General features: G+C 57.5%; 1 protein-coding gene across 2 annotated transcripts in view; it reads right to left on the bottom strand.

The window, feature by feature from the left end:
• Window positions 1-20,853, bottom strand: part of Aatk (apoptosis associated tyrosine kinase) — a 39,774-nt gene that overhangs the window by 10,916 nt on the left and 8,005 nt on the right. For both annotated transcript variants that reach the window (XM_045159360.1, XM_004655263.2), the window contains exons 2-10: window positions 9,182-9,315; window positions 6,276-6,423; window positions 3,879-3,958; window positions 3,459-3,577; window positions 3,287-3,374; window positions 2,723-2,856; window positions 1,059-1,143; window positions 859-980; window positions 191-340 (exon numbers count right to left, since the gene is read on the bottom strand). In XM_045159360.1, the coding sequence (XP_045015295.1) occupies window positions 191-340; window positions 859-980; window positions 1,059-1,143; window positions 2,723-2,856; window positions 3,287-3,374; window positions 3,459-3,577; window positions 3,879-3,958; window positions 6,276-6,423; window positions 9,182-9,315 (1,060 nt within the window). The remainder of the gene's footprint in view (window positions 1-190; window positions 341-858; window positions 981-1,058; window positions 1,144-2,722; window positions 2,857-3,286; window positions 3,375-3,458; window positions 3,578-3,878; window positions 3,959-6,275; window positions 6,424-9,181; window positions 9,316-20,853) is intronic.

Here is a 20,853-nt window from a genome sequence, read left to right as displayed (position 1 = left end):
GTCTCCCTGCACGCTGGGCACCTTGTGGGCAGTTAAGGCAATCTCCCTCATCCCTGCTCAGACCAAAGAGGCCCCGAGGCAGTCAGAAGGTGAGGTCAAGGAGAGCTAAACTCAGGACTGTGGAATCCAGTCACTGCCACACCCCAAGCACAGCACCCCGGCCAACCGCTCCCGCATGGTGGGGACTCACCAGCGGTCAGCAAGGGTCAGCTGCAGTTGAGGCTTGGACAGCTTAAGCTGCTGCTCCCGAATGGCGTAAGCCAGCACCTGCCGGTCCGAATGGTGTGGGTAGGGCTGCGCGCCCAGCTCGAAGAGCTCCCAGAGGGTCACACCCAGGGACCTGCAGGGGCAGCCTTGGTGAGACGTGGCTGGCCGCCCGCTCACGGGATCCCTGCACACCTCCGGGGCCCTCCAGGACCACCATTTAGTATCCCACCAGCTGCCCCTCACCAGTGACGCAGTTGCAAGACCCCTGTCCCGTAAGGACTCATAGCCCACAGCTGCTGCTTGTGGTGTGTTTTTGACCTTAAATAAGCACGCTGGCCCCAGCATTGGTGGGTGTCAGTCTAACAGGTACTGCAGGACCAGCTTTTGACTGTGGAAGCTCTGGTTCTACTGTGGGCCATCAGCATCTCTTACCCAGGTGTGACCTCTTGAGGCCAGAGGGTGGCAGGCATGAGCACACTGTCTCAGCTACCTTTCCGAGTGGCCAGCCAGCACCCTGCCCACAGGTGGCAGCGGGAAGCGGGTCGGGCAGGACAACAAGCCAGCGTCCACTAAGAGGACCCAGCACCTATGAGCTGTCAGGGAGCAGCTGGAGGGCGGTCCTAGGCAACACGTCTTCGGGCCTGTGCTCACCACACGTTGCTGGTCTTGGTCTGGTCTACGACCAGCAGGTTGCCATGCACTTCGTCCACCAGCTCAGGCGCAATCCAGCGCAGCGGCACCCACAGCTGGTCGGCAGTCACGAAGTAGTCCTCCTGTGCGCACAGAAACGGGGCCGGTTCAGCCTCTGTGAACAGCCGCCCCTGCTGCAGGCCCCACGGCCCCCCACTCACCCTGTACTTGCAGTGCGACAGACCGTAGTCCCCAACCTTCACCGTCAGATCAGCCGTGAGCAGGCAGTTCCGCAGGGCCAGGTCGCTGCAGGGCAGGAAGCAGGGTCAGAGTGGGGGACCAGTGCAGAGTGTCCAGCACTGTGGGTCCGTTGCCCACAGTATGCCTGTGGTTTGTCCCTCAGAGCCCTGGGCATGGCCAAGTGGGCAGGCAGGGGTGTTTGAGAGGCTACCCACCCCTACTGGAGTCCTGGCCCACACCCTTCAATGGGCATTTTGGAAAGGCTGCATGGGCAGCACCTCAAACATGGCACCGCAGAGGAGCTAGAAATACCCCAAGGCTTCCAGAGAAGGTGCTGCCAGCCAGCACGAGAGCCCCCGCATCCAGTCCTTCCTCCCCTGGCCAGCACTAGGGCCCCCGCCCCAGTCCTTCTACCCTTCTCCTGGGACACTCATCTGCTGACCTCTCCAGCAGGGGCCCCAAATCACAGAGCCATGGCTCTGAGCATCGGCAGTTTCCTCCCAGGACCACCAGCTCCATGTACTACCAGCTCCCTGGGAGGTGGGAATTATGGGGAAACTGAGGGCCTGCCAGCAGTCAGAGCTCATGTTCAGGGCCCATGCCTTCTCTGCTACACAGAGGGAGGACTGAGGCCCAGAACAGGGCAGAACACAAAATATCCATCTGTAAAGCATGTAGGTCACCCCAGGATTTACTCCAAGCCAGCCACCAGCGCGGGCTGCTGCTTTCAGCTTCCTACTTGGTTGGTGTTCGGGGAACAGGGCAATGGGGTACTATGGGGTGTGCCTACATCTGCCATCTGCTACTCAGGGTGGGACCAGGGCCTCCCAGGCCTACCCCTACCCCAGAAGGGGACGACTACAGGGTGGGAAATCCTGGGCCCATGCCTGTGGGTGGGGTCAGCTGGCTCTGGGTGGCGGGCGGGGCAAGAGGCTGGCAGCTGCCCTCTTCAACAAAATCACTGATGCTGGAGTCGCCTGTGTCATCACTCAGCACCAGGATATTGTTGGGGAGGACGGCCTGTACGGCGTCCCAGCTGGTGGGGCCCCTCGCCCGTTGCCACTTCTTCCAGCACGTGCCCCGGGCTCCCAGGAGGCTCGGCATCTTTGCCTGTCTTTTGACCGTCAGAGGCAGGTCAGAGCTGCCTGTTCCCAGTGCAGGGCCAGTCCAGCCCTCGCTTTGTAGCCTCAGAAAAAGAGTGGGTTCCCAAATGCTTATATGGGGATAATAAAGCATTTCTTTATTTAATTGTCCTGCAAAGTAGGTTTCAAGTCTTCCCAATTTTAAGAAATGGAGCAGGGCGTGGTGGCACATGCCTTTAATCCCAGCACTTGGGAGGCAGAGGTAGGAGGATGACCGTGAGTTCGAGGCCACCCTGAGACTACATAGTGAATTCCAGGGCAGCCTGGGCCAGAGCGAGACCCCACCTTGGGGGGATAAAGAAGAAGAAATGGAAGATTCCTCGTGGAGTGGCTATTGGATGCTGTGTAGATGAACACAGTTTACAAGACCCTGAAAAACGTGGTCACCATACAGCCTTCCTGCAGGCAGGGAAGCCAGGCACAAAGGGGTCTGGTCTGAGGGTCAAGGCAGAGGGCAACCAGGCCAGCTCAGGGCTTCGTGGCCACAGTCTCAGGAGCCTCACCTGTGTATGTAGTTGTGGCGGTGCAAGTGTAGGACCCCGCAGGCCACCTCACAGGCCATGCGCTGCAAGGTCAGGGGGTCCGGAGCCATGGATTCCGTCACCCGACAACTCCGCAGGTAACCCTTGAGGTCCCCCTACCAAGAGGGAGCACACAGTCACTTGCCCGCTGGGGAGCAGCCCCTAACACAAGCACAGGCCTGCCACCCCAGTCTGGCAGGAACCTGAGGCTGGTGATGAGAGGCTAGCCTGGCAGCCCCAATGGCCACACATGATGTCGTAGGACGCCTTACGCTAACCCACCACCCAGCTGCTGGGGGAAGCCCGCATGGGGGCACTGCCCCCTACCCCAGGCGCTCCCCTAGTGCGCTTCCCTAGTGCGGCTGGCTCATCACTGTGCAGGCCCCTCTAGAAGATGGGGGCAGAGCCTCCTGGGGCTCCACTTTAGAAGGGAAGGAGAAAGCCCAAGGGTAGCCCAGCGCAGGAAGGCTTTCTCCTTCCCTTCAGAGAAGCAGCTGGGAGAAGGGGCCTGAAGAGGTGGTGCCCCTCCCCCAGGCAGCCACTCACCAGTGGACAGAACTCCATGACCAGCAGGTAGGGCGTCACCTCTGCGCACTGGGCCAGGCACTGAAGCAGGTTGCTGTGTTGCAGGGCCCTGCAAGAGCCCGCGGGTGTGAGAGGCCCGGGAGAGAGCAGGCGCCTACCCCTCCTCCTGGATTAGTCCCAAGATGCCACCTACCTGTAGGGCTGTGCCTCCTCCAAGAACTGCATTTGCTCCTGCACACTGGCACTGGCCTTCAGCTCCTTCACCACCACCTGGGTGCCGCTGACGCCTGAATGCACTTCCCCCAGGAACACCTGCACCAACCAGTGTGAGTCGCCAGACCCCTTCCCGAGCTCCACTTCCAGCCTCCCCAGAAGAGCTGTGTGGCTCTGGGTGCCTCAGTCTACTCCTTTACAGATAGCTTTGAAGCCCACCACCAAGCCCTCTGGCTGGAACAGTCCAGGGCCTCTGCTCTTCTCACTCATTGGGGTCCACTACGAAGAAGAACCTGGGTGCCCAGTTCTGGGGGTTACAGGAAAGGGCACCCTCCCCAGGTGCCTCCCAGGAGGAGCAAGAGCGAGACTGCAGCCCCGAACTGCCCTGTGGCGTGCTCACCTTCCCAAACCAGCCGTGGCCGATCTCCTTCAAGTACAGGAGGCTGTGCCGACCCAGGTCCGTGGACTTGAGGAGCTGCACTGTAACGGCACAGGACCCCTTTAGCCACTCTACCTCCCCATCTTCGTCTCCAGGGCCCAGGGAGATACCGAGTCCCCCAACACCAGCCAGGGAAGGTACGCTGAATCCCTGAAGCAGAGACCACCTCTGGGGACTACCATCAGGGAACAGGGCCTGTCTCTTAGGAGACAGGCTGGAGTGGCCAGCAGAGCCACCAATTTCCAGCTCTGTCCAGGCATCTCTCTGGTGAAGCCTGGGGAAGGGTGTGCCGAGCCACCAGCACGAGCCAGGCTGTTAGCAGGACCTTCTGCACGGGTCACAGCAGGCAGGCAGTTTGGTTGGGGCAAGAGGCTGGTGCTGTGGCCTGGGGAGGGCACCAGAGCAGCCCGCCCCACCCCCGCCCCCCGGCCCCTGCTGCAAGCTGGCATCCCTACACCAGGCACACCAAAGGCTCCTTTGTTGGGGGCTGCTTGGCACAGCCCTGTACGGGATACACTGGGCCCATTCTCCTTATAGGCCAGGCTGGGTGAGGTCAGTGGGGAGAAAGGGTCAGTGTAGGTCGGGAGGAAGGGGCCAGTGCTGACTGCACCCACTCATGCCCCCTCAGATTCCCTGAATTCTGCTCCCACGCCAACTTCCCAGAAGACCAAGATGGGCAGAGGCTGAGCCTGGCTACTGGGAGGACCCAAGGGGAAGTAGCAGCCTCCTGGGACTAGAGGTCCAGAGAATGTTGGCTCAGTGTCCAGTTTAGCAAGCAGGTCCCCTTGGGCCCTGTGTCCTGGGGCTTATCTATCTGGACACCCTTTTCCATCCAGGACCTCACCCATCCCAAAGCAGCCTCAGGGTCCTAGCAGATGATACCAGGGCAGCTACAGAGGCAGTAGTGAGCTGGCTGAGAGAACAGGGTGTGGATGGGGCCCATGCTGGCTGACCTGTCCTCTGTTATCTTCACCCCCAGTCTCACCCCAAATCTCTCTCCCCCTGGGAAACAGAACAGCTGCACGGGTGGAGAAAAAGGCGCTCCTACACTGTCTTGGGGCTCTGTCTCTGAATCCCCATTCTCCCAGAAGTGGGGGCCAGCTGGGTCTTCAGGATCTGTGGGGTCCCAAGCACACCTGAGGGTTGGCAGTGGCCCCAGCTAGCCTCTGGTCCCCCACTCACTCCCAGCCGTGTCCACATGGCTAGGAAGGCTGTGGCCCCTGTCCAGCCTAGCTTGCCTGCCTCTTACAAGATGCCAGGGACAGGTGTGGCTCTTTGGGCCAGTGGACAACTGGGGTTCTGGCCTGGAACCCCATGCCTGATTCCTGCCTCACCAGCAACTCTTCTCCACAAGAGTTGGGGACCAGAGGGACAGGTATGTCCCTGAGCACAAGCTGATGGCTAAAGGCCCCATCTAGGTCTTTGCAGACCCAGACAAAAGCCAAGAGCCCATGATGCAGGCAGGTTCTTGGGACAGCGTTATGGTGAGAGTGTGGCAAGGCTTGGGTAGTGGCCGGTGGCATGGCCTGCTCGTCACCACAATAATAAGCCCTGGAGCCAACACAGCCACACACTCTGGGGCCTCCCCTCTGTTACCGGAGCCGTCAGGTGGGCAGGGAGGGGCAGCCTTGGGTTAGAACTTCCAATTAGGCAAGGCCTGAGAGCTGACTGTCACAAAGGTGGCCAGAGTCCAGGGACACCGCCCTGCCCAGGGCAGAGCTAGGGCGGCTCCAGACTCAGCCTTTACCTGTCACGTCTAGAGCCCTGGGAGAGGGCGGCCTGGGGACGGCCTGCGAACACAAGGTAAATAGGACCCGGCAGAGAGTGGGACACAGGAAGAGGTCCCACCTACATCGTGCCCTGCCCCCCACCACCCCCGGGACCCAGACTCTGCATGTCCCCAGTCGGGTCTTGCTGTGTGAGCAGATCCATCTGGCAGACACAATGAAGCCCAAGTCCTGTGGGGTCAGGGCAGGAGCACGCAGGAATCTGGGTCAAGCATCCTCGATGTATCAGAGAAGGGTGGCCAGTCCCAGGACCAGAGATCTGGGCTACCTGTACCCTCACTGCACTTCTGCATAGCAGCCGCTTGGGTAGCTGAGCTAAGCGACAGTGCAAGGCTGTCTTCAATCCTGCTGACAGCTGGCCCCCAGGTCCAGAAGGATACATATGTCCTCTGCCACCACACAGCCTAGTGTGCCCAGGCCTCCCACTAGTGGCATGTGGCCCTGGGTGTCCCCAGCTCCTACTGCCCCCACTTCCAAAGCCGAGTCCTCAGACTTCCGCAAGCAGGCTTGCTGACCCCTGGGCAGGAAGGAGGGAAGGAAGGTCCCATCCCACCCCATCTGGCCCACTCACCTGAGCGGCCTGGCTGCTTGGCCATTGGCAGAGAGACCTCGGTGAGGGGCAGGACATACACATCAGGACCGTTCTGTGCTGCTGCGGCTGGAGAGCCCTGGGCCGAGAAGTCGGCCACATACTCGTCTCCCTCAGCATTCTCAAACTCCTGTGGGCCGGGCCAGCACAGGCCATGAGCTGGGCTCCTCAGAGAATCCAAGGCAGGTGTGGCAGGCTCAGAAAGGTCCCTCTCTCCCCAGAGCTGGACCGGACTGGGGCACCTGACCTGGAGCTGGACTCCCACACCTGTACCCCTGCTGGCTGGCTCCCACATGTCCTCCACAGAGTCCGCTCCTAAGCCCTGCCTCCCCAGGGTCACCGCTGTCCCAGGAGGGGCCAAAGGCACAGTTGAGACAGCCTCAGGTGAGGCCCGCCTGTGGGAGGGGCTGGAGGCAGAGTTCAAGGGAAAGAGGCAAGAGGCCCAGGCCAGGCAGCCATCCTGTCCAGGCACCCTCCCCCACCCAGCAGCCCTCAGCTGAGGGCCCCTGCCAGGGGTCCCATCTGGCATGGGACAACTTCAGGGACAGGGGCTGTATTACCCCATCCCTGGGAGAAGCAATTAGATGCCCCTTTCCCTGGGGACAAGAAACAATGAACCAATAAACTAGGTTCACCCCTAGGTGGGGCACTTGCCCCACCCACCACCTGCCTCCAGTTAATCCATGGACCTTCACCCCACCGCACCCCCATGGGTGCTCCAGGCTCCTTAAGAGTCTGCTGCTGGACAGCCCCAGCGGCCACTCCTGAGCAGGCTTTTTTTTTCTTTTCTTTTCTTTTTTTTTTTCTTTGGTTTTTCAAGGTAGGGTCTCACTCTGGTTCAGGCTGACCTGGAATTAACTATGTAGTCTCAGGGTAGCCTCGAACTCACGGCCATCCTCCTACTTCTGCCTCCCGAGTGCTGGGATTAAAGGTGTGCGCCACCACGCCCAGCCAGGCTACTATTTTGAAGAGCATCTGACTGGAGGAGACCACCTCTACCCCCACCTCTGTTCCCCAGCCCATTCCAGAGCAGAGTCCATCTGGAACAGGCTACAGCTTGGCTTAAGACAAGAACTCATGAAAACAAGGCTCTCCCAGACATCTGTCCCTCCCCACAGCCCCTGCCTGGGTGGGGAAACTGAGGCTCTGCAAGCTGAGGACTTTCACAGAGCTGGAGCCTGGCTGCTCACTCCAGACCACACTCCTGTGGACAGACAGCTAAATGTACCCCAGGGTTCCCTCCTTTTCTGGATCCCAGTTGTCCTTCTGTTCAGACGGGTAGGCACTCTGCTCCTGAGGGTCAGTCCAGATCTGAAGTCCAAGGACAGAGCCACTGGCATCTCCTCCTCCCCAGAGCCCGGGGAACTATCCTAGAAGTTCCTCCATCCCAGCTTCTGCTCTATTCCCACACACCTGGACTCTGTGGATGCCCACCTCCCCATCTGGCATCAGCCCTGGCTCCAGCCATTACCTTCCTTGGCGTCCTGAGGGCCCACTGGGTCCTGCCAGCGCAGCGCGCGATCAGGTAGCACAGAGTAAGCATGGGGCTCTCAGGCCTTGCCCCAGCCCTGGGAGGGTCCCACTGTGAGGCCGACAGCGGGGCCTCCTATCAAGCACACTAGTGCTGGAATGTTCTGGGCACCATGTTCCCAAGGAGGTGAGGAGGGCACGGGTAGGAGGGGCTGCCGGAGCCTCTGTGTGGGGCCTTGTTCTCAGGGCCCAGGAGGGGCTGCTACACAATGGCCCACAAGCCCCGCCTCCCAGCCCCACCACCAGCATCTGAAGGCTCTCAGAGAAACAGCCTTGCCTGGGCAGCCTGTGAGTCAGGAGTCAGTGTCTCCAAGGTGGGCACTAGGACACTATAGACCTCACAGACTTTGGGGGTCACAGCACTACCTCTCAGGTGCTCGGCGCCCCTGCTTAGCTAGGATCCTGTACTCCCAGGTGCTGAGATTCTTAAGTAGGGCAACAGCAGCTGGGTGTGGGTCTCCTAGTGGGGAGGTCCCCCTGAAACAGATAGGGCACTGTGCTGTAGCCACAAAAGCTCCTCCCACCCTGACCTCTGCAAGGCAGGAATCTGATCTGCTGCCCTGTGTGGGTGCAGGAATGACTGAGGGCTCTGGCCAGGCCTCAATGTGCTGACCTGCAGGACTGTGGCCCCCACAGGCCCAGGCGGAGCCTCTGCCAGAGGCTCAGACCTGTGCATTCCTCCTAGCCATGCTCAGAGCCACAGTGGGACATGGGTGGCCACAGAGTTGCAGGATGGCGGGGGTGGGAGCCAGCACTCTCAGGGATGCCCCAGAGCTAGCTCAGAGCAGAGGCCTCGGTCCTAGGGTCCAGCCTCCCAGAGGAGGCATAGCGAGGTCTTCCAGGCCCTCGGCAGACAGACCACAAACAGGACAGTTGCTCCAGCCAGGTTTCTAGAACCTGACAGATGCCCCGTGGGCAGAAGATTCCCAAACTAGAAGCACACTCCAAAGGACAGTTTCGGTGCTGGGAAGTGGCTGTCAAATGGCTTCATTTCCCTAAAATCACCCTAGGGTCCCCGCAGGATCAGCCCCTGCACTTGGAGTCAGGACTTTTCAAGAGTCCCCAGTGGCCCTTCAAGGCCACCTCAGCCTCCCTGGGCTCTGACCTTGGGCTGGGATGGGAAAGTACAAAACCACCTCCACAGAAGGGCCCTAAAGAGGGGTGCGTGGACAGGAGTCCCTAAGATCCCCCAGAGGAGGGGCTTTGTATCCAAGACCAGGGGTCCAAATGGTCTTTGGGTGGCTCCAGATAAGCCTTGACCGCCCAGAAGCCACCTTGGTGACCACAGGAGGGAGGGAGGCTGGGGCACACAAGGCCCTAGGATCCCACACATGGCCATGATGGGCCCCAGCTCTCACCTTGAACCCGATGCCGCCTTTCTTACAGCACAGGCAGGCCAGCATGAGGACGGTGACAGTGAAGAGCCCTGAGAGGGACACAGCTACCACAGCAAGCGAGGATGACCAAGACAGCTCACTGAGGGAGGTACCGTCTGTAAAAAAGCAGGGGCCGGGGGCTCAGATGCCCGCTGTGTCCTCACCTCAGTTCCCAGCTCACCCTGTATTCGCCACAGCAGAAACTGAGCCTCTGCACCCCTCTGTCCCCGCATTGCCCCAAGAGGCCCAAGAGCCCACAGTAGACAAGACCACAGCAGGTGGACGGGGCGGCCTCAGCAGTCAGGGCCTGCAGCCCTGCAGCTACCCCCAGACACCACTCCGTCCTCACCAGGAGACACTGGGTTGGCAAAGAGGCCAGTATGGGTTCAGCTCCCAATCCTAAGGTCTATGGATTCCTCCCTGTGAAGACAGGGTCTCGAGGCTCTGGGGGGATCCATCTCCATGTTTCCCTCAGGCTTCAGTCTCCCCACTCTGCCCCTATGGGGATGAAAGATGCCCAAGACCCTACTAGGCAAGGGAGATCATGGAGTTAGAATGTGACTCTGGACATCTGGAAGGTCAGACCCCAAGCCACCAGGTCTGCCTAGTCTCCAAGGACCCACGGGCACAGCGGAGATGGACTTGCTTCTGCTGGGCAGAAGGGCTTCTCCATGCTCAACTCGCCCCTGCTGGCGTCACCCCCAAGGCCCTTTCTGCCCTGGGGACAGCAGGGAGGGACACCATTCTTCAGCACCTTGTCCACTTGAGCCCTTCATCTCAGGTGGGGAAACTGAGGTGCTTGGGTCAGTATGACATGTCCCCAGTCCCCAACTATTGATCCGGGAATTGCTCCCAATCAGGGAAGTCCAGCCTGTGTGGTGTCCACAGGTTACACAGAGAGGAGGGTGCGCGGAGCCGGCGGGTCGGCCCCCCTCATCACAAGGCTCTAATTCACCCTCTCTGTCCATGCATCCTCCTCATTCAGCCCCTGGGGGAGCTGGGCCACCCAGCTCCTCTGGCCACCGAGACAGCTGCTTCTGCCCACCAGGGAGTGCCAGGCTTAGCAAGGCAAGGCCCTTGGGCTCCAGCTAGGCTAATAGTGCGGCTACCTGGAGGCACGGCTACCTGGAGGTCACGTGAGCCTGGTGGAGGGATGCAAACGTGGGCCGGCCTGCCCTCTCGGACCCAGAGCTACTCCCCACCCCACTCTCAAAGAAAAGGGTCGTGGGAGCTAGGATGACGGCCGGGGGTGGTGGGCAGGGGACAAGAGGGCAGGTTAGTCAGCACGCAGGAGCCAGGACACCACTGCAGGGTAAACAGGCTGCAGGATGGGGCCACGTCCACGAGCCCCGGCCAGTCCTCGGGACGCTGAGCCGATGCCCTACCAGGGCCTTGGCAGGTAGGGGCGCTGCCATGCCGACAGGCATGTGCACTAAGTATGTTTGACTGTGTGAGCACACACACACACATGCAGTCACATGTGAACCACCCCCATGCTACATAAGGGCCACGTATGTTCTCATACCCAAGTATCACATGAGTACCGGTGCCAGACCCACCCCTGCGGGTGGGAAGATGGTCAGATGGGCGGCCAGACACATACCTGGAGGTGGACTTGAACTTTCAAATTTACATGTGCACCTGGATTTCTGGAGCCCCCTGCAGGGCCACAGAAGCTCCACCCCAGAAGCCTGTCTTCCAGTGGGCCCCACCCCCTGCCGAGAACATCACACAGGGGCTCCCCAGGAGCCACGCAGAAGCCAAGTACCAGGCAGAATTGGGGGTTGGGAGTAGAGCGATGCAGCATTCTGGGCCAGGGCCCAGGCTGGGAAATCCAGAGGGAGAGGTGTAGGAGAAACGGCGGAGGCTTAGAACTAGGGATGAAACGAGTGGAGATGCGGAGCTTCCCAGGCGCCAGCCTGACTCTGTTGGTGGGTGAAGCGTCCAGACGCGGATGGGCAGCACAGCTCTGCGTTGCTGGGTTGCTTTGGAGATTGCAGTGTGAGCTCGGGTTATAAAACACAAGCCTCGGGCTAGAGAGATGGCTTGGCGGTTAAGCGCTTGCCTGTGAAGCCTAAGGACCCTGGTTCGAGGCTCGGTTCCCCAGGTCCCATGTTAGCCAGATGCACAAGGGGGCGCACGCGTCTGGAGTTCGTTTGCACAGGCTGGAAGCCCTGGCGCGCCCATTCTCTCTCTCTCCCTCTATCTGTCTTTCTCTCTGTGTCTGTCGCTCTCAAATAAATAAATTTTAAAAATTTTAAAAAATTAAAACACAAGCCTAGGGCTAGAGAGATGGCTCAGCGGTTCAAAAGCACTTCCTGTGCAAGCATGAGAGCCTGAAGAGGCCAGATCCGCAGGGCATGCATAAAGTGAGCGTGGCCACGCACTCTGTAACCCCAGCCACCCAAGGGAGCAGAGATCCAAGAATCGTGGGAGCTCAAGGAAAAGAGCAGCAAGCTCAAGATCAATAAGAGACTCTGGGACTGGAGAGATGGCTTAGCATTAAGGTGCTTGCCTGCAGAGACTAAGGACCCAGGTTCAATTCCCCAGTATCATGTAAGCCAGATGCACAAGGTGGCACGTGCATTTGGAGTTCATGGCTAGAGGCCCTGATATACCCATTCTCTCTATCTGCTCCTTTCTCTCTCTAATAATAAATAAATAATATGCCAGGCATGGTGGCACACACCTTTAATCCCAGCACTCAGGAGGCAGAGGTAGGAGGATCACTGTGAGTTCAAGGCCACCCTGAGACTACATAATGAATTCCAGGTCAACCTGGACTAGAGTGAAACCCTACTTTGAAAAAACAAAATAAGGGCTGGAGAGATGGCTTAGTGGTTAAGATGCTTGCCTGCAAAGCCAGAGGACCCAGGTTGATTCCCCAAGACCTACATAAGCCAGATGCACAAGGGGGCACACACGTCTCGAGTTCATTTGCAGTGGCTGGAGGCTCTGGCACGCCCATTCTTTCTTTCTCCCCCTCTCTGCCTCTCTCTCACACAAATAAATAAATAAAAATAAAGTTTAAAAATTATTTAAAACCAAAATAAATAAATAAAAATAGACTGGCTCATATGGACCTAGATACTGCTGCTCTGCTCTGGCCATTACCAGCAAGCACATGAGGACACAGGGCACTGCACGGGTAAATACATGTGCATGTATCACGTACATCACACCAATTACACACAGGGCACCAAATGAATAAATAAGTGAATATATAAAACTAAAATTCAATGCAAACTTGGGCCAGGGAGATGGCCCAGCGGATAAAAGCACTTGCTACCCAGACCTGGTGACCTGAGTTCATATTCCCAGGACCCATGTAAAGCCGGATGCAGAAACGTGTCTGCTATCCCAGCATGCTTATTGCAAGACGGGAGGCACAAACAGGAGGACATCGGGAAGCCCACAGGCGAGCTAGCCTGGCATGCACAGTGGCCACCGGGAGAGCCTGCCTTAAGTGGGACGGAAAGCAAGGACTCACACGGAAGGTTGTCCTCCGACCTCCTTGGTGCTGTGCTCACACATGAATGTACCCACAGAAGCCCAGTCCAGCCTGGCACAGTCACAGGACTGCCCTCCCCACCCAAAGGTCAAGCTTGCCATCAGCGCTGGCATGTCCCCACCTCCTCTAGAACCTATGTCCAGGAAAACAGCAATCGTACATGGTTTGTTGTCCACACAACGTCTTGGCCTTGGGAGGCTCCTTTGACGTTCAGGGGACAGAGTCCAGGCCTCGTGCAGGCTAAGCAAGTGGTCTACCACTGAGCCACAGCCTTGGGAAGCCTCTTTTTTTTTTTTATCTTATAGAATTTAGGCTTTTAAAAAAATTTTTATTAGCATTTTCATGATTATAAAAAAAATCCCGTGTTAATTCCCTCCCTCCCCCCCCCCCCCCCGGCACTTTCTCCTTTGAAAATCCATTCTCCATCATATTGGGAAGCCTCTTAAATACCAAACGCACAATTCCTTTACACAAAGCATCCCGCCACTGCTTTGAAGCCCTGGCCTTGCTATTCTCACCAATGGTATGGGGTCTCATGAAATCCTACACAAGGCCCTGCATGAACATCCCTAGTAACTCCCAACGGGTGACATCCACATTACATCTCAGCACTTGGCTGGGGGAGGGCTTCTGGAGCCAGGAATCCATACCCACCACAGTAATGCACATGCAGGTGGGCACACCTTGGCTTTATAGTGCCACTGCGCACAATGGAATGGGCCTCCCTGCAGGGAGTGCCCCAGGGTCCCCACGACCAGCCCCCCCTGCTAGCCTCATCCACTCACACCCAAATCTGCCGCTACTCGGATCGCCTGGGCCGGCTGTGCTCCTACCATTCTCATCTGCACCCCCGAATGGCCTTTCCGGGGGAGCTGGCCCGCCCCTCCACCTCCGTTTGCGTGCAGCAGTTGCCCAGCCACGGCTCCTCTCTCCCTTTGCTATTTATGTCACACTCCCAGCTTCCCAGTTTTTTCCGGGAATTGTAATGTGTCAGTATAATTACTGGTTTTGTATCTTGCACTACCCAGATTTGGTGAGAGGGCACCTACTGTTGGCAAAGCTGCCCGCCTTCTCCTCCCTTGGGCTTGCGGCTCTGTCGCCCTCCCTTGCAAAAAAAGGGACTTTACAGACAAGATTGGGGGGCAGGTGTCATGTGGGTGTTGGGCAGGTGTTGGAGGGAGGCCAGAGGCAGTGAACGCTCTCTTCAGCCTCCAGTGGCCCTCCAGCTGCCCACCACCCTCCAGCTTAGCCAGGGGAACACACCTAGTCCCCTGACAGTTGTCATAGCAGCCAAGAGGAGCAGTTGGCTTCTGCTAGGGGAGCAAAGCCTTTGAGGCAAGGCAGGGCGCGCCTGCCTCAGTTCTTTGCCTGGCAGGCGGCTGGAAGTAGCCACACAAGGAGGACGGGGCACCCGCAGGGACCCTGGCTGGCCTAGGTGATGCTCAGGCTGGGAAGGCTGGGGCTCACTGGTTCTGACGTGGAGTGGCATGTGTTTGCTTTTTCCCTCTTCCCCTTTCCTTTCTTCCTCCCTCCCTCCCTTCTTCTAGGCAGGCATTCATCTGGAGGGTTCTGGGCAGAGCAGTTCACTTTTAAGGTCATATGCAGCCGGGCATGGTGGCACACGCCTTTAATCCCAGCACTTGGGAGGCAGAGGTAAGAGGATCGCCATGAGTTCGAGGCCACCCTGAGACTATACAGGTCAGCCTGAGCTAGAGCGAGACCCTACCTCAAAAAAAAAAAAAAAAAAAAAAAGATCATATGCACATTAGCTGGGCCAAGCTAACGCCTGTAGTCCTCATACCCATTGCTACTTGGCCACTGTCCCACTTTGGAGGCATGGGCCCAGCTGAGATGCGGGAGGAAGAAGGCAGAGCCAAAGGTAGGGAGGCAGGCAGGCACCATGAGCTGGGAGGGGCCTATAGTAGACTCAGAGCCCCCAAAGCCGAACATGGCTTTAAATCTGACCCTCCCCTCCCAGGTGCCCCCACCGAGAAGGCTCCACCTACCCGGAGAGGCTCCACCCACACAGCTTCTCTTTTTTTTATTTCAAAGCAGGGTCTCACTCTACTCCAGGCTGACCAGGAGCTCGCTCTGCTGCTCCAAGCTGTCCTTGAACTCATGGTGATCCTTCTTCCTCAGCTTCCTGAGTGCCGGGATTAAAGGCTTGTGCCGCAACACCCGCCAGCCTCTCCTTGTCCAGCACAGAGTCCTGTGCTGGGGGCCAGCAGGTTTTGGGGCACACGGGATTACCCACTCCTTCCACCAGGAGGCAGCCTCTGAACATTGAACACACAGGAGTCAGAGGGACAAGACCTTCCCAGCTGCTTGCAGCGGGTTCCCTAGGACCTGATGTGACCCCAGCACCCAACAGATGAGTGGGCCAGGGTGGTGGTCCACTGGAGGGGTGCAGCTTGAGTAACCAAGTTAGGGTGCAGAGCCCCCCAGCATCCTTCCTAGGAGAGGTTACTAGGAAGTGACTCTGCCCTGCTAACTAGCATTTCAATCCCACTGTCGTCTCCAACTTCCTGTGGCCATTTCTGTCCTACCTGATGCCTCTGGTTTTCCTTCCCCCATTCCATGGCCTTGTCACCAAAGGTTCTGGGTCTGTTTCCCAGACACCATCCTCAGAGCAGGGTGGGAGGCCAGAGACGCCACGGAGCACAGACCCCCCACCCCAGGGCACTGGGCAGGGGCAGCACTCCCACTGATGGGGCCAGGGGCTGCTGGTTGGACTGGAATCATGGCAAGACGCCTCTCCAGTGTCACAGAGCTCCCCTCCAGTGACGCAGCTTCCCTCCAGTGGTGACTCCCCATTGACACGGGGGCAACCCTCATAGTGACATGTGATTGCCTTTTGCCTTGTATGGACGGTTCCAGCACCCAGGGTCCCCGACAGCAGGATTCAGCCTGGCCCAAACCCAAAATGTCCTTAAATGCCCCCCAAATGGGCAGGAATAAGCAAAGCTGCAGCTAAGAGCTAGAACTCAGGGTCTGTGGTCAGGCAAGAAGAGGAAGAAAGGGAGGAAGAGAAGGAGGAGAAAGAGGGGTGAAGACTTATCAGGCTATACACTGAGGCTGGGGAGACGGCTCCACGGTTAAAGGTGCTTGCCTGCAAAGCCTGCCAGCCTGGGCCTGAGTCCTCAGTATCCACATAAAGCCAGATACAAAGTGGTACATGCATGATACACACGTGCCCATATACATGCATCTATACATACAGACACACAAATAAATTAATTTAAAAAATTAGACACTGTGAGCATGCATGTTCATTCTGCACTGACTAGCTCAGCAAAGTCGAAGGCAGGGCAGGGCACAGGACCATAAGTGCCAACCACAGTGACAGCAACAAGAAGAGGCTGGATAAGGAAGCGCCCATGTCAACAGTGGCAGAAGTCAGGGGACTGCGTTCTTCTGGTGTCACCTTCGCAATGAGTGATGATTCTGAGTTTCATTTAAATCCCGTCACTCTGGGGCTGGAGAGATGGCTCAGCGGTCGAGGCACTTGCCTATAAAGCCTAACGACCCGGGTTTGATTTCCCGAGGACCCACAGAAAGCTAGATGCACAAAGGGGCACATGTATCTAGAGTTCATTTGCCGTGGCTACAGACCCTGGCAGTGCCCATTCTCCGTCTCCTCTCCCTCTCTCACCTTGCAAATAAATTTAAAAAAAAATTTAAACAAAAAAATTAAAATCCCATCACTCTGCCCCACCCCTACTTGACCCCCACCCCAGGAGTCAGTGCCAACTGATCTTCTCCTCCGCCTGAGACCACAGTGCCACTGGCCCAGGCCCTTCAGCCTGGTGTGAAGTTGGGTCCATGGGTCTGGAAGCAGCCTTCACTGGGGTCCACAGGCAGTCTGGTCCCAGACCCCTGACCCAGGCTTTTCCCTGCACCCAGACTGCAGGGAGGGGCCCACCCCTGAGGACTTCAGCCAGACCAGTGCCACTTTCAGGGCCACCAGACAGATGTGAAGCCCATGTGGGTCACATGGGTACCTGGGGACGCTGGCAGGCCACCCAGCCAGGCCCTGATGGGATACAGTGGAGAGGGCATATTTCAGAGTGTGACAGGCACGCAAACTCTCATGCACACACTCATTGATATGCACAAATGGACACACATGTACACACATACTCACACAGGCACATGCACACACATACATGCACCTTCACACATGAACATACACTCAACACATTCATGCATGCACACATACATGCGCTCACATTGCACATCCACTCTTAAACACACAGATGTACACACATGTGCATTTGTGGACAACTCATGTGCACACACAGGTGCATACTCTGCACACATGGGGCACACCCTCACATGCACACTCATGCACTCACACACATGTATGTGCACAATCACATATGCACACAGGCACATGCTTGCATGCTCACACACACACTCACAGCTCACTTGCAAGCACAAGGACCCACACTTATTCACACAGGCACACCTGCATTCACACCCCACGAATACTCACAGGAATGATGACTGGGAAAGAAGGGCAGGTGACTGGGTGGACACTCAGCCCAGGAGCCTCGAGGCCAGTGCCTCAGTCTCCCCAGTCATGCTAAAGAGGCAGCCATGCTGTCTGTTGGCAGTTTGTTGTTCTGGAGAGCCCAGCCCACAAGCACAGCCATGGCTCTCAATAAATGGGAAACATCACTGCACCTAAGTGAAGAGATCAGTGGACAGTGGACCCAGCTTGATGCTTTCTGGACAGACCCTATGAGATGCTCCAGAGACTCCAGGGGCTGGGGTGGGGACAGGGTCCCTTGGGGATGACAAGAACTCTCTGGAATGGGCTGGAGAAATGGCTTAGTGGTTAAGCGCTTGCCTGTGAAGCCTAAGGACCCCGGTTCAAGGCTTGATTCCCCAGGACCCACATTAGCCAGATGCACAAGGGGGCACACACATCTGGAGTTCGTTCGCAGTGGCTGGAGGCCCTGGCGCGCCCATTCTCAATCTCTATCTGCCTCTTTCTCTCTCTGTCTGTCACTCCCAAATAAATAAAAATAAAACAAAAAAATTAAAAGTTATTAAAAAAAAAAAGAACTCTCTGGAATCGGAGTGAGGCAGTGGCAGTAACCATCCCTGACCTACTCACTGAGAGAAGGCCTCGCCATGCTGCGTGTGCCCAGCGAGCAGGGACGCAGGCACCCACCTCCGCCAGGCTCGACGTCCCCATGGAGCCCATCCTCCTATCCCAGGCCTCCTTCCCACCCTGCTCAAGGAACGCCCCATAGCCTTGCTCCTAAATGTCCCCTCACAGAAACCACTCAAACATTCCTGGAACAGGGGACACATCCACACAGATTCTGTCCTGGGGGCTCCCTTCTTGGGATTCCCCCAGTTTGACCAGACACTCATTCCCAGGAGTGCACTCCCCACTCAACATCTGGGCCACTCACCGTGGCCGAGGACAGAGTGACTAGAATGTCAGGGCAGCAAGGCCCCGCCTACCACCATTTGGAGGTCAGGCTTGGGGCCTGGCTCCAGCCCCACTGTGAGACAAAGGGGATCCCACACAGAAGGAACTTGTGCGATGGAGGCAGAGAGCCATGGGACTGAGCTGGGTGCCAGAGGTAAGGCCAGTCCCAGCGGCCCAATGTTTGTCTTAGCAGCTCCCCTCCTGGTAGTAAGGTTCTGGGGTCCCTGGGAGAAGAGTAAGGAGGAGGCGTAGCATGCCCCTTGGAAGCCATAAGAGACAGACAGAGCTATGGAGCTGGGAAAGTTTGCCAAGGGCCTGACAGGAAGGCTTCTTCCACAGAGGATCAGAATTCCCAGGTGGAAACTGGAAGCTAACCCTGATCCTCCCACTGCAGGTCAGTGGCCTGAGCCCAGAAGACCCCGGGACCACCAGGCCCTCCTGCAGACGCAGCTGGCAAGTTGCTCCTCCCCAGTCTTCATGGCTGGAGATATGGCCCAGTGGTTAAAGGCGCTTACTTCCAATCCTCAGGGCTTCCTAGCACCCAGGCCCTGTCCACAGGATGGCCCAGGCCAAGAGCAGGGAGGACCCCCACTGGCCCTGCTAAGCTGTCCTCTGGCCCTGACCACCAACAGGGAGGAAACTGAGGCAGGGGCAGCCAGGTCCTCCAGCAGGTAAGAGGGGGCTCGAAGGCACTGAGCGAGGAGACCACGCCCACACCTAGAGGCCAAAAAACTCAACACTGCCCACTTAGGGCCTTCCCAAGCTCTCAGCTCTAGCACCCAGGGCAGGTGTGGTATACCATATACTGTGTGGATAGCTAGGCAGTGTGCAAGGACCACTGTCTGTCAGGTAGCAGAACGATGTCCAATAGCTACAAAGTGGCCAGGTGAGGCCTCACCTAAGCACAGAGAATCTCAGGGCCAGAGCCCACCCACCACGAGAACCACCAGGTCACAGATGGACCTGCCACCAGCCAGGGCTCCAAGCCCCCATGCACGCTGCCCTGCCGGCGTGGAGGGCTCTCGGGGGCAGGCACAGTTGGCAGGCTATCGGGTCAGCTATTTGGCTGAGGGGCTCAGGAAAAGGAGCCACGTGAACATCTGGCCCAGTTCATCTGTGGACCCTGAGTTGGCTCTGGGAGGGAGGGTGCTTGCAAAACGAGCAGTGCTCCCCTTTCCTGTCACCAGTGGGAAACAGGAAATAGAACAGCCACTTGTGGGGCTGGAGGGATGGCTCAGCGGCTAAAGGTGCTTGCTTGCAAAGCCAGAGGTTTGATTCCCCAGTACCCACGTAAAGCCAGATGCACAAAGTGGCACATGCATCTGAATTTTGTCTGCAGTGGCAAAAGGTGTGTCCATACTCTCCTTCTCTCTCTCTCTCTCTCTCTCTCTAATAAATAAATACAAAATTTAAAAGTCATCATTTGTATCCCAAAGCCTAAGAGAGCTGAGGGAAAGGGAGAGTCAAACGACAGGGTTCTGGAAAGATTCTAGGAGGTCTTAGGTGACCCATAGGGTGACAAGACTCCCACATCTCACTTGCCCTCACGTGCATATGCACATGTGTGTCCATAGGTACACCCGTGTGCCCAACAATCACACCTGCACACTCACCCCCATCCCTCACATGCTTATGCTCAAACACATGCACACATGTCTGCACCACCTGTGTGCACACCAATTCACAGATACAGTACCCACACTCACACACGTGTAAGTATGCTCACATGTGCTGGTACACACACACGCCCCATGGACCTCCTCACAAGGCTCCCCATACTCACTTGCTCCTTGTCCCCCATGCTCCTGGAAGCACAAACCAGGGGTTAGCACCCAGCCCCATCTGCCCTTGGGCTGAATTCTGCTGCTACTGTAAGGCTCCCATAGCACCCCCAGCATCTCCTCCAAGACCCCAAAACCCGACTTCTTAGCCCCTGCAGAGGTTCCTCTGGAACAGAGCACCCAGCCTCCAGGGCGGCCCAGGAACAGACGGAAGTTCAACATGCCGCTCACAGCTCACACTCACCGGCGACTTCCCCTCTGCTGACATGACATCGGCTCCCGCCCTCCGCCCTGTTCCTTAACACCCTGGGGCTCTTCCCAGGCCAATCCAAAGGCCAACTGGTTACTCAGCATGTCCTCAGACTCCAGGGACCCTGTGCCCCACAGCTGAGGAGCCCTAGGGAACAGCCAGCCCACTCAGGCAGCTGGGCATGCATGGAAAGGTGGCAGTCACACGGTCCCCGCTGTTCCCTGCTCCACACAGTGGGGGACCTTCCACCCTGACCAGCCAGACTCTTGACATACAGCCTTTGGCCCAATTCTCCGGTCATCTTGGGACCCACACCCTGATACCACAAGATGTGTGACCTACGCTGAGGCCAAGGAAACCCACATGTTGCAGTGAGGTTCGCATTGCTGGTAGAAATCCCCCAACCAAGAGCAGCTTGTGGGAAAAAAAAGGTTTATTTTGGCTTACAGGCTCAAGGGGGAAGCTCTACAATGCCAGGAGAAACCAATGGCATGAAAAGAGGGTGGACATCACCCTCCCCCCCGGCCCACATAAGTGGACAACAGAAACAAGAGAGTGTGCCAAATGCTGGCACGGGGAAACTGGCAATAACATCCATAAGGCCACCCCCAACAGGAGGCTTTAGTTTCCAATTGCCATCAGCTGGGAACCTAGCACACAGCACAC

The sequence above is a fragment of the Jaculus jaculus genome, chromosome 9, assembly GCF_020740685.1.
Source record: "Jaculus jaculus isolate mJacJac1 chromosome 9, mJacJac1.mat.Y.cur, whole genome shotgun sequence".
Lineage (NCBI taxonomy): Eukaryota > Metazoa > Chordata > Mammalia > Rodentia > Dipodidae > Jaculus > Jaculus jaculus.
Note: the sequence above shows the minus strand (reverse complement) of the source record. Positions and strands in the feature narration are given on the sequence as shown.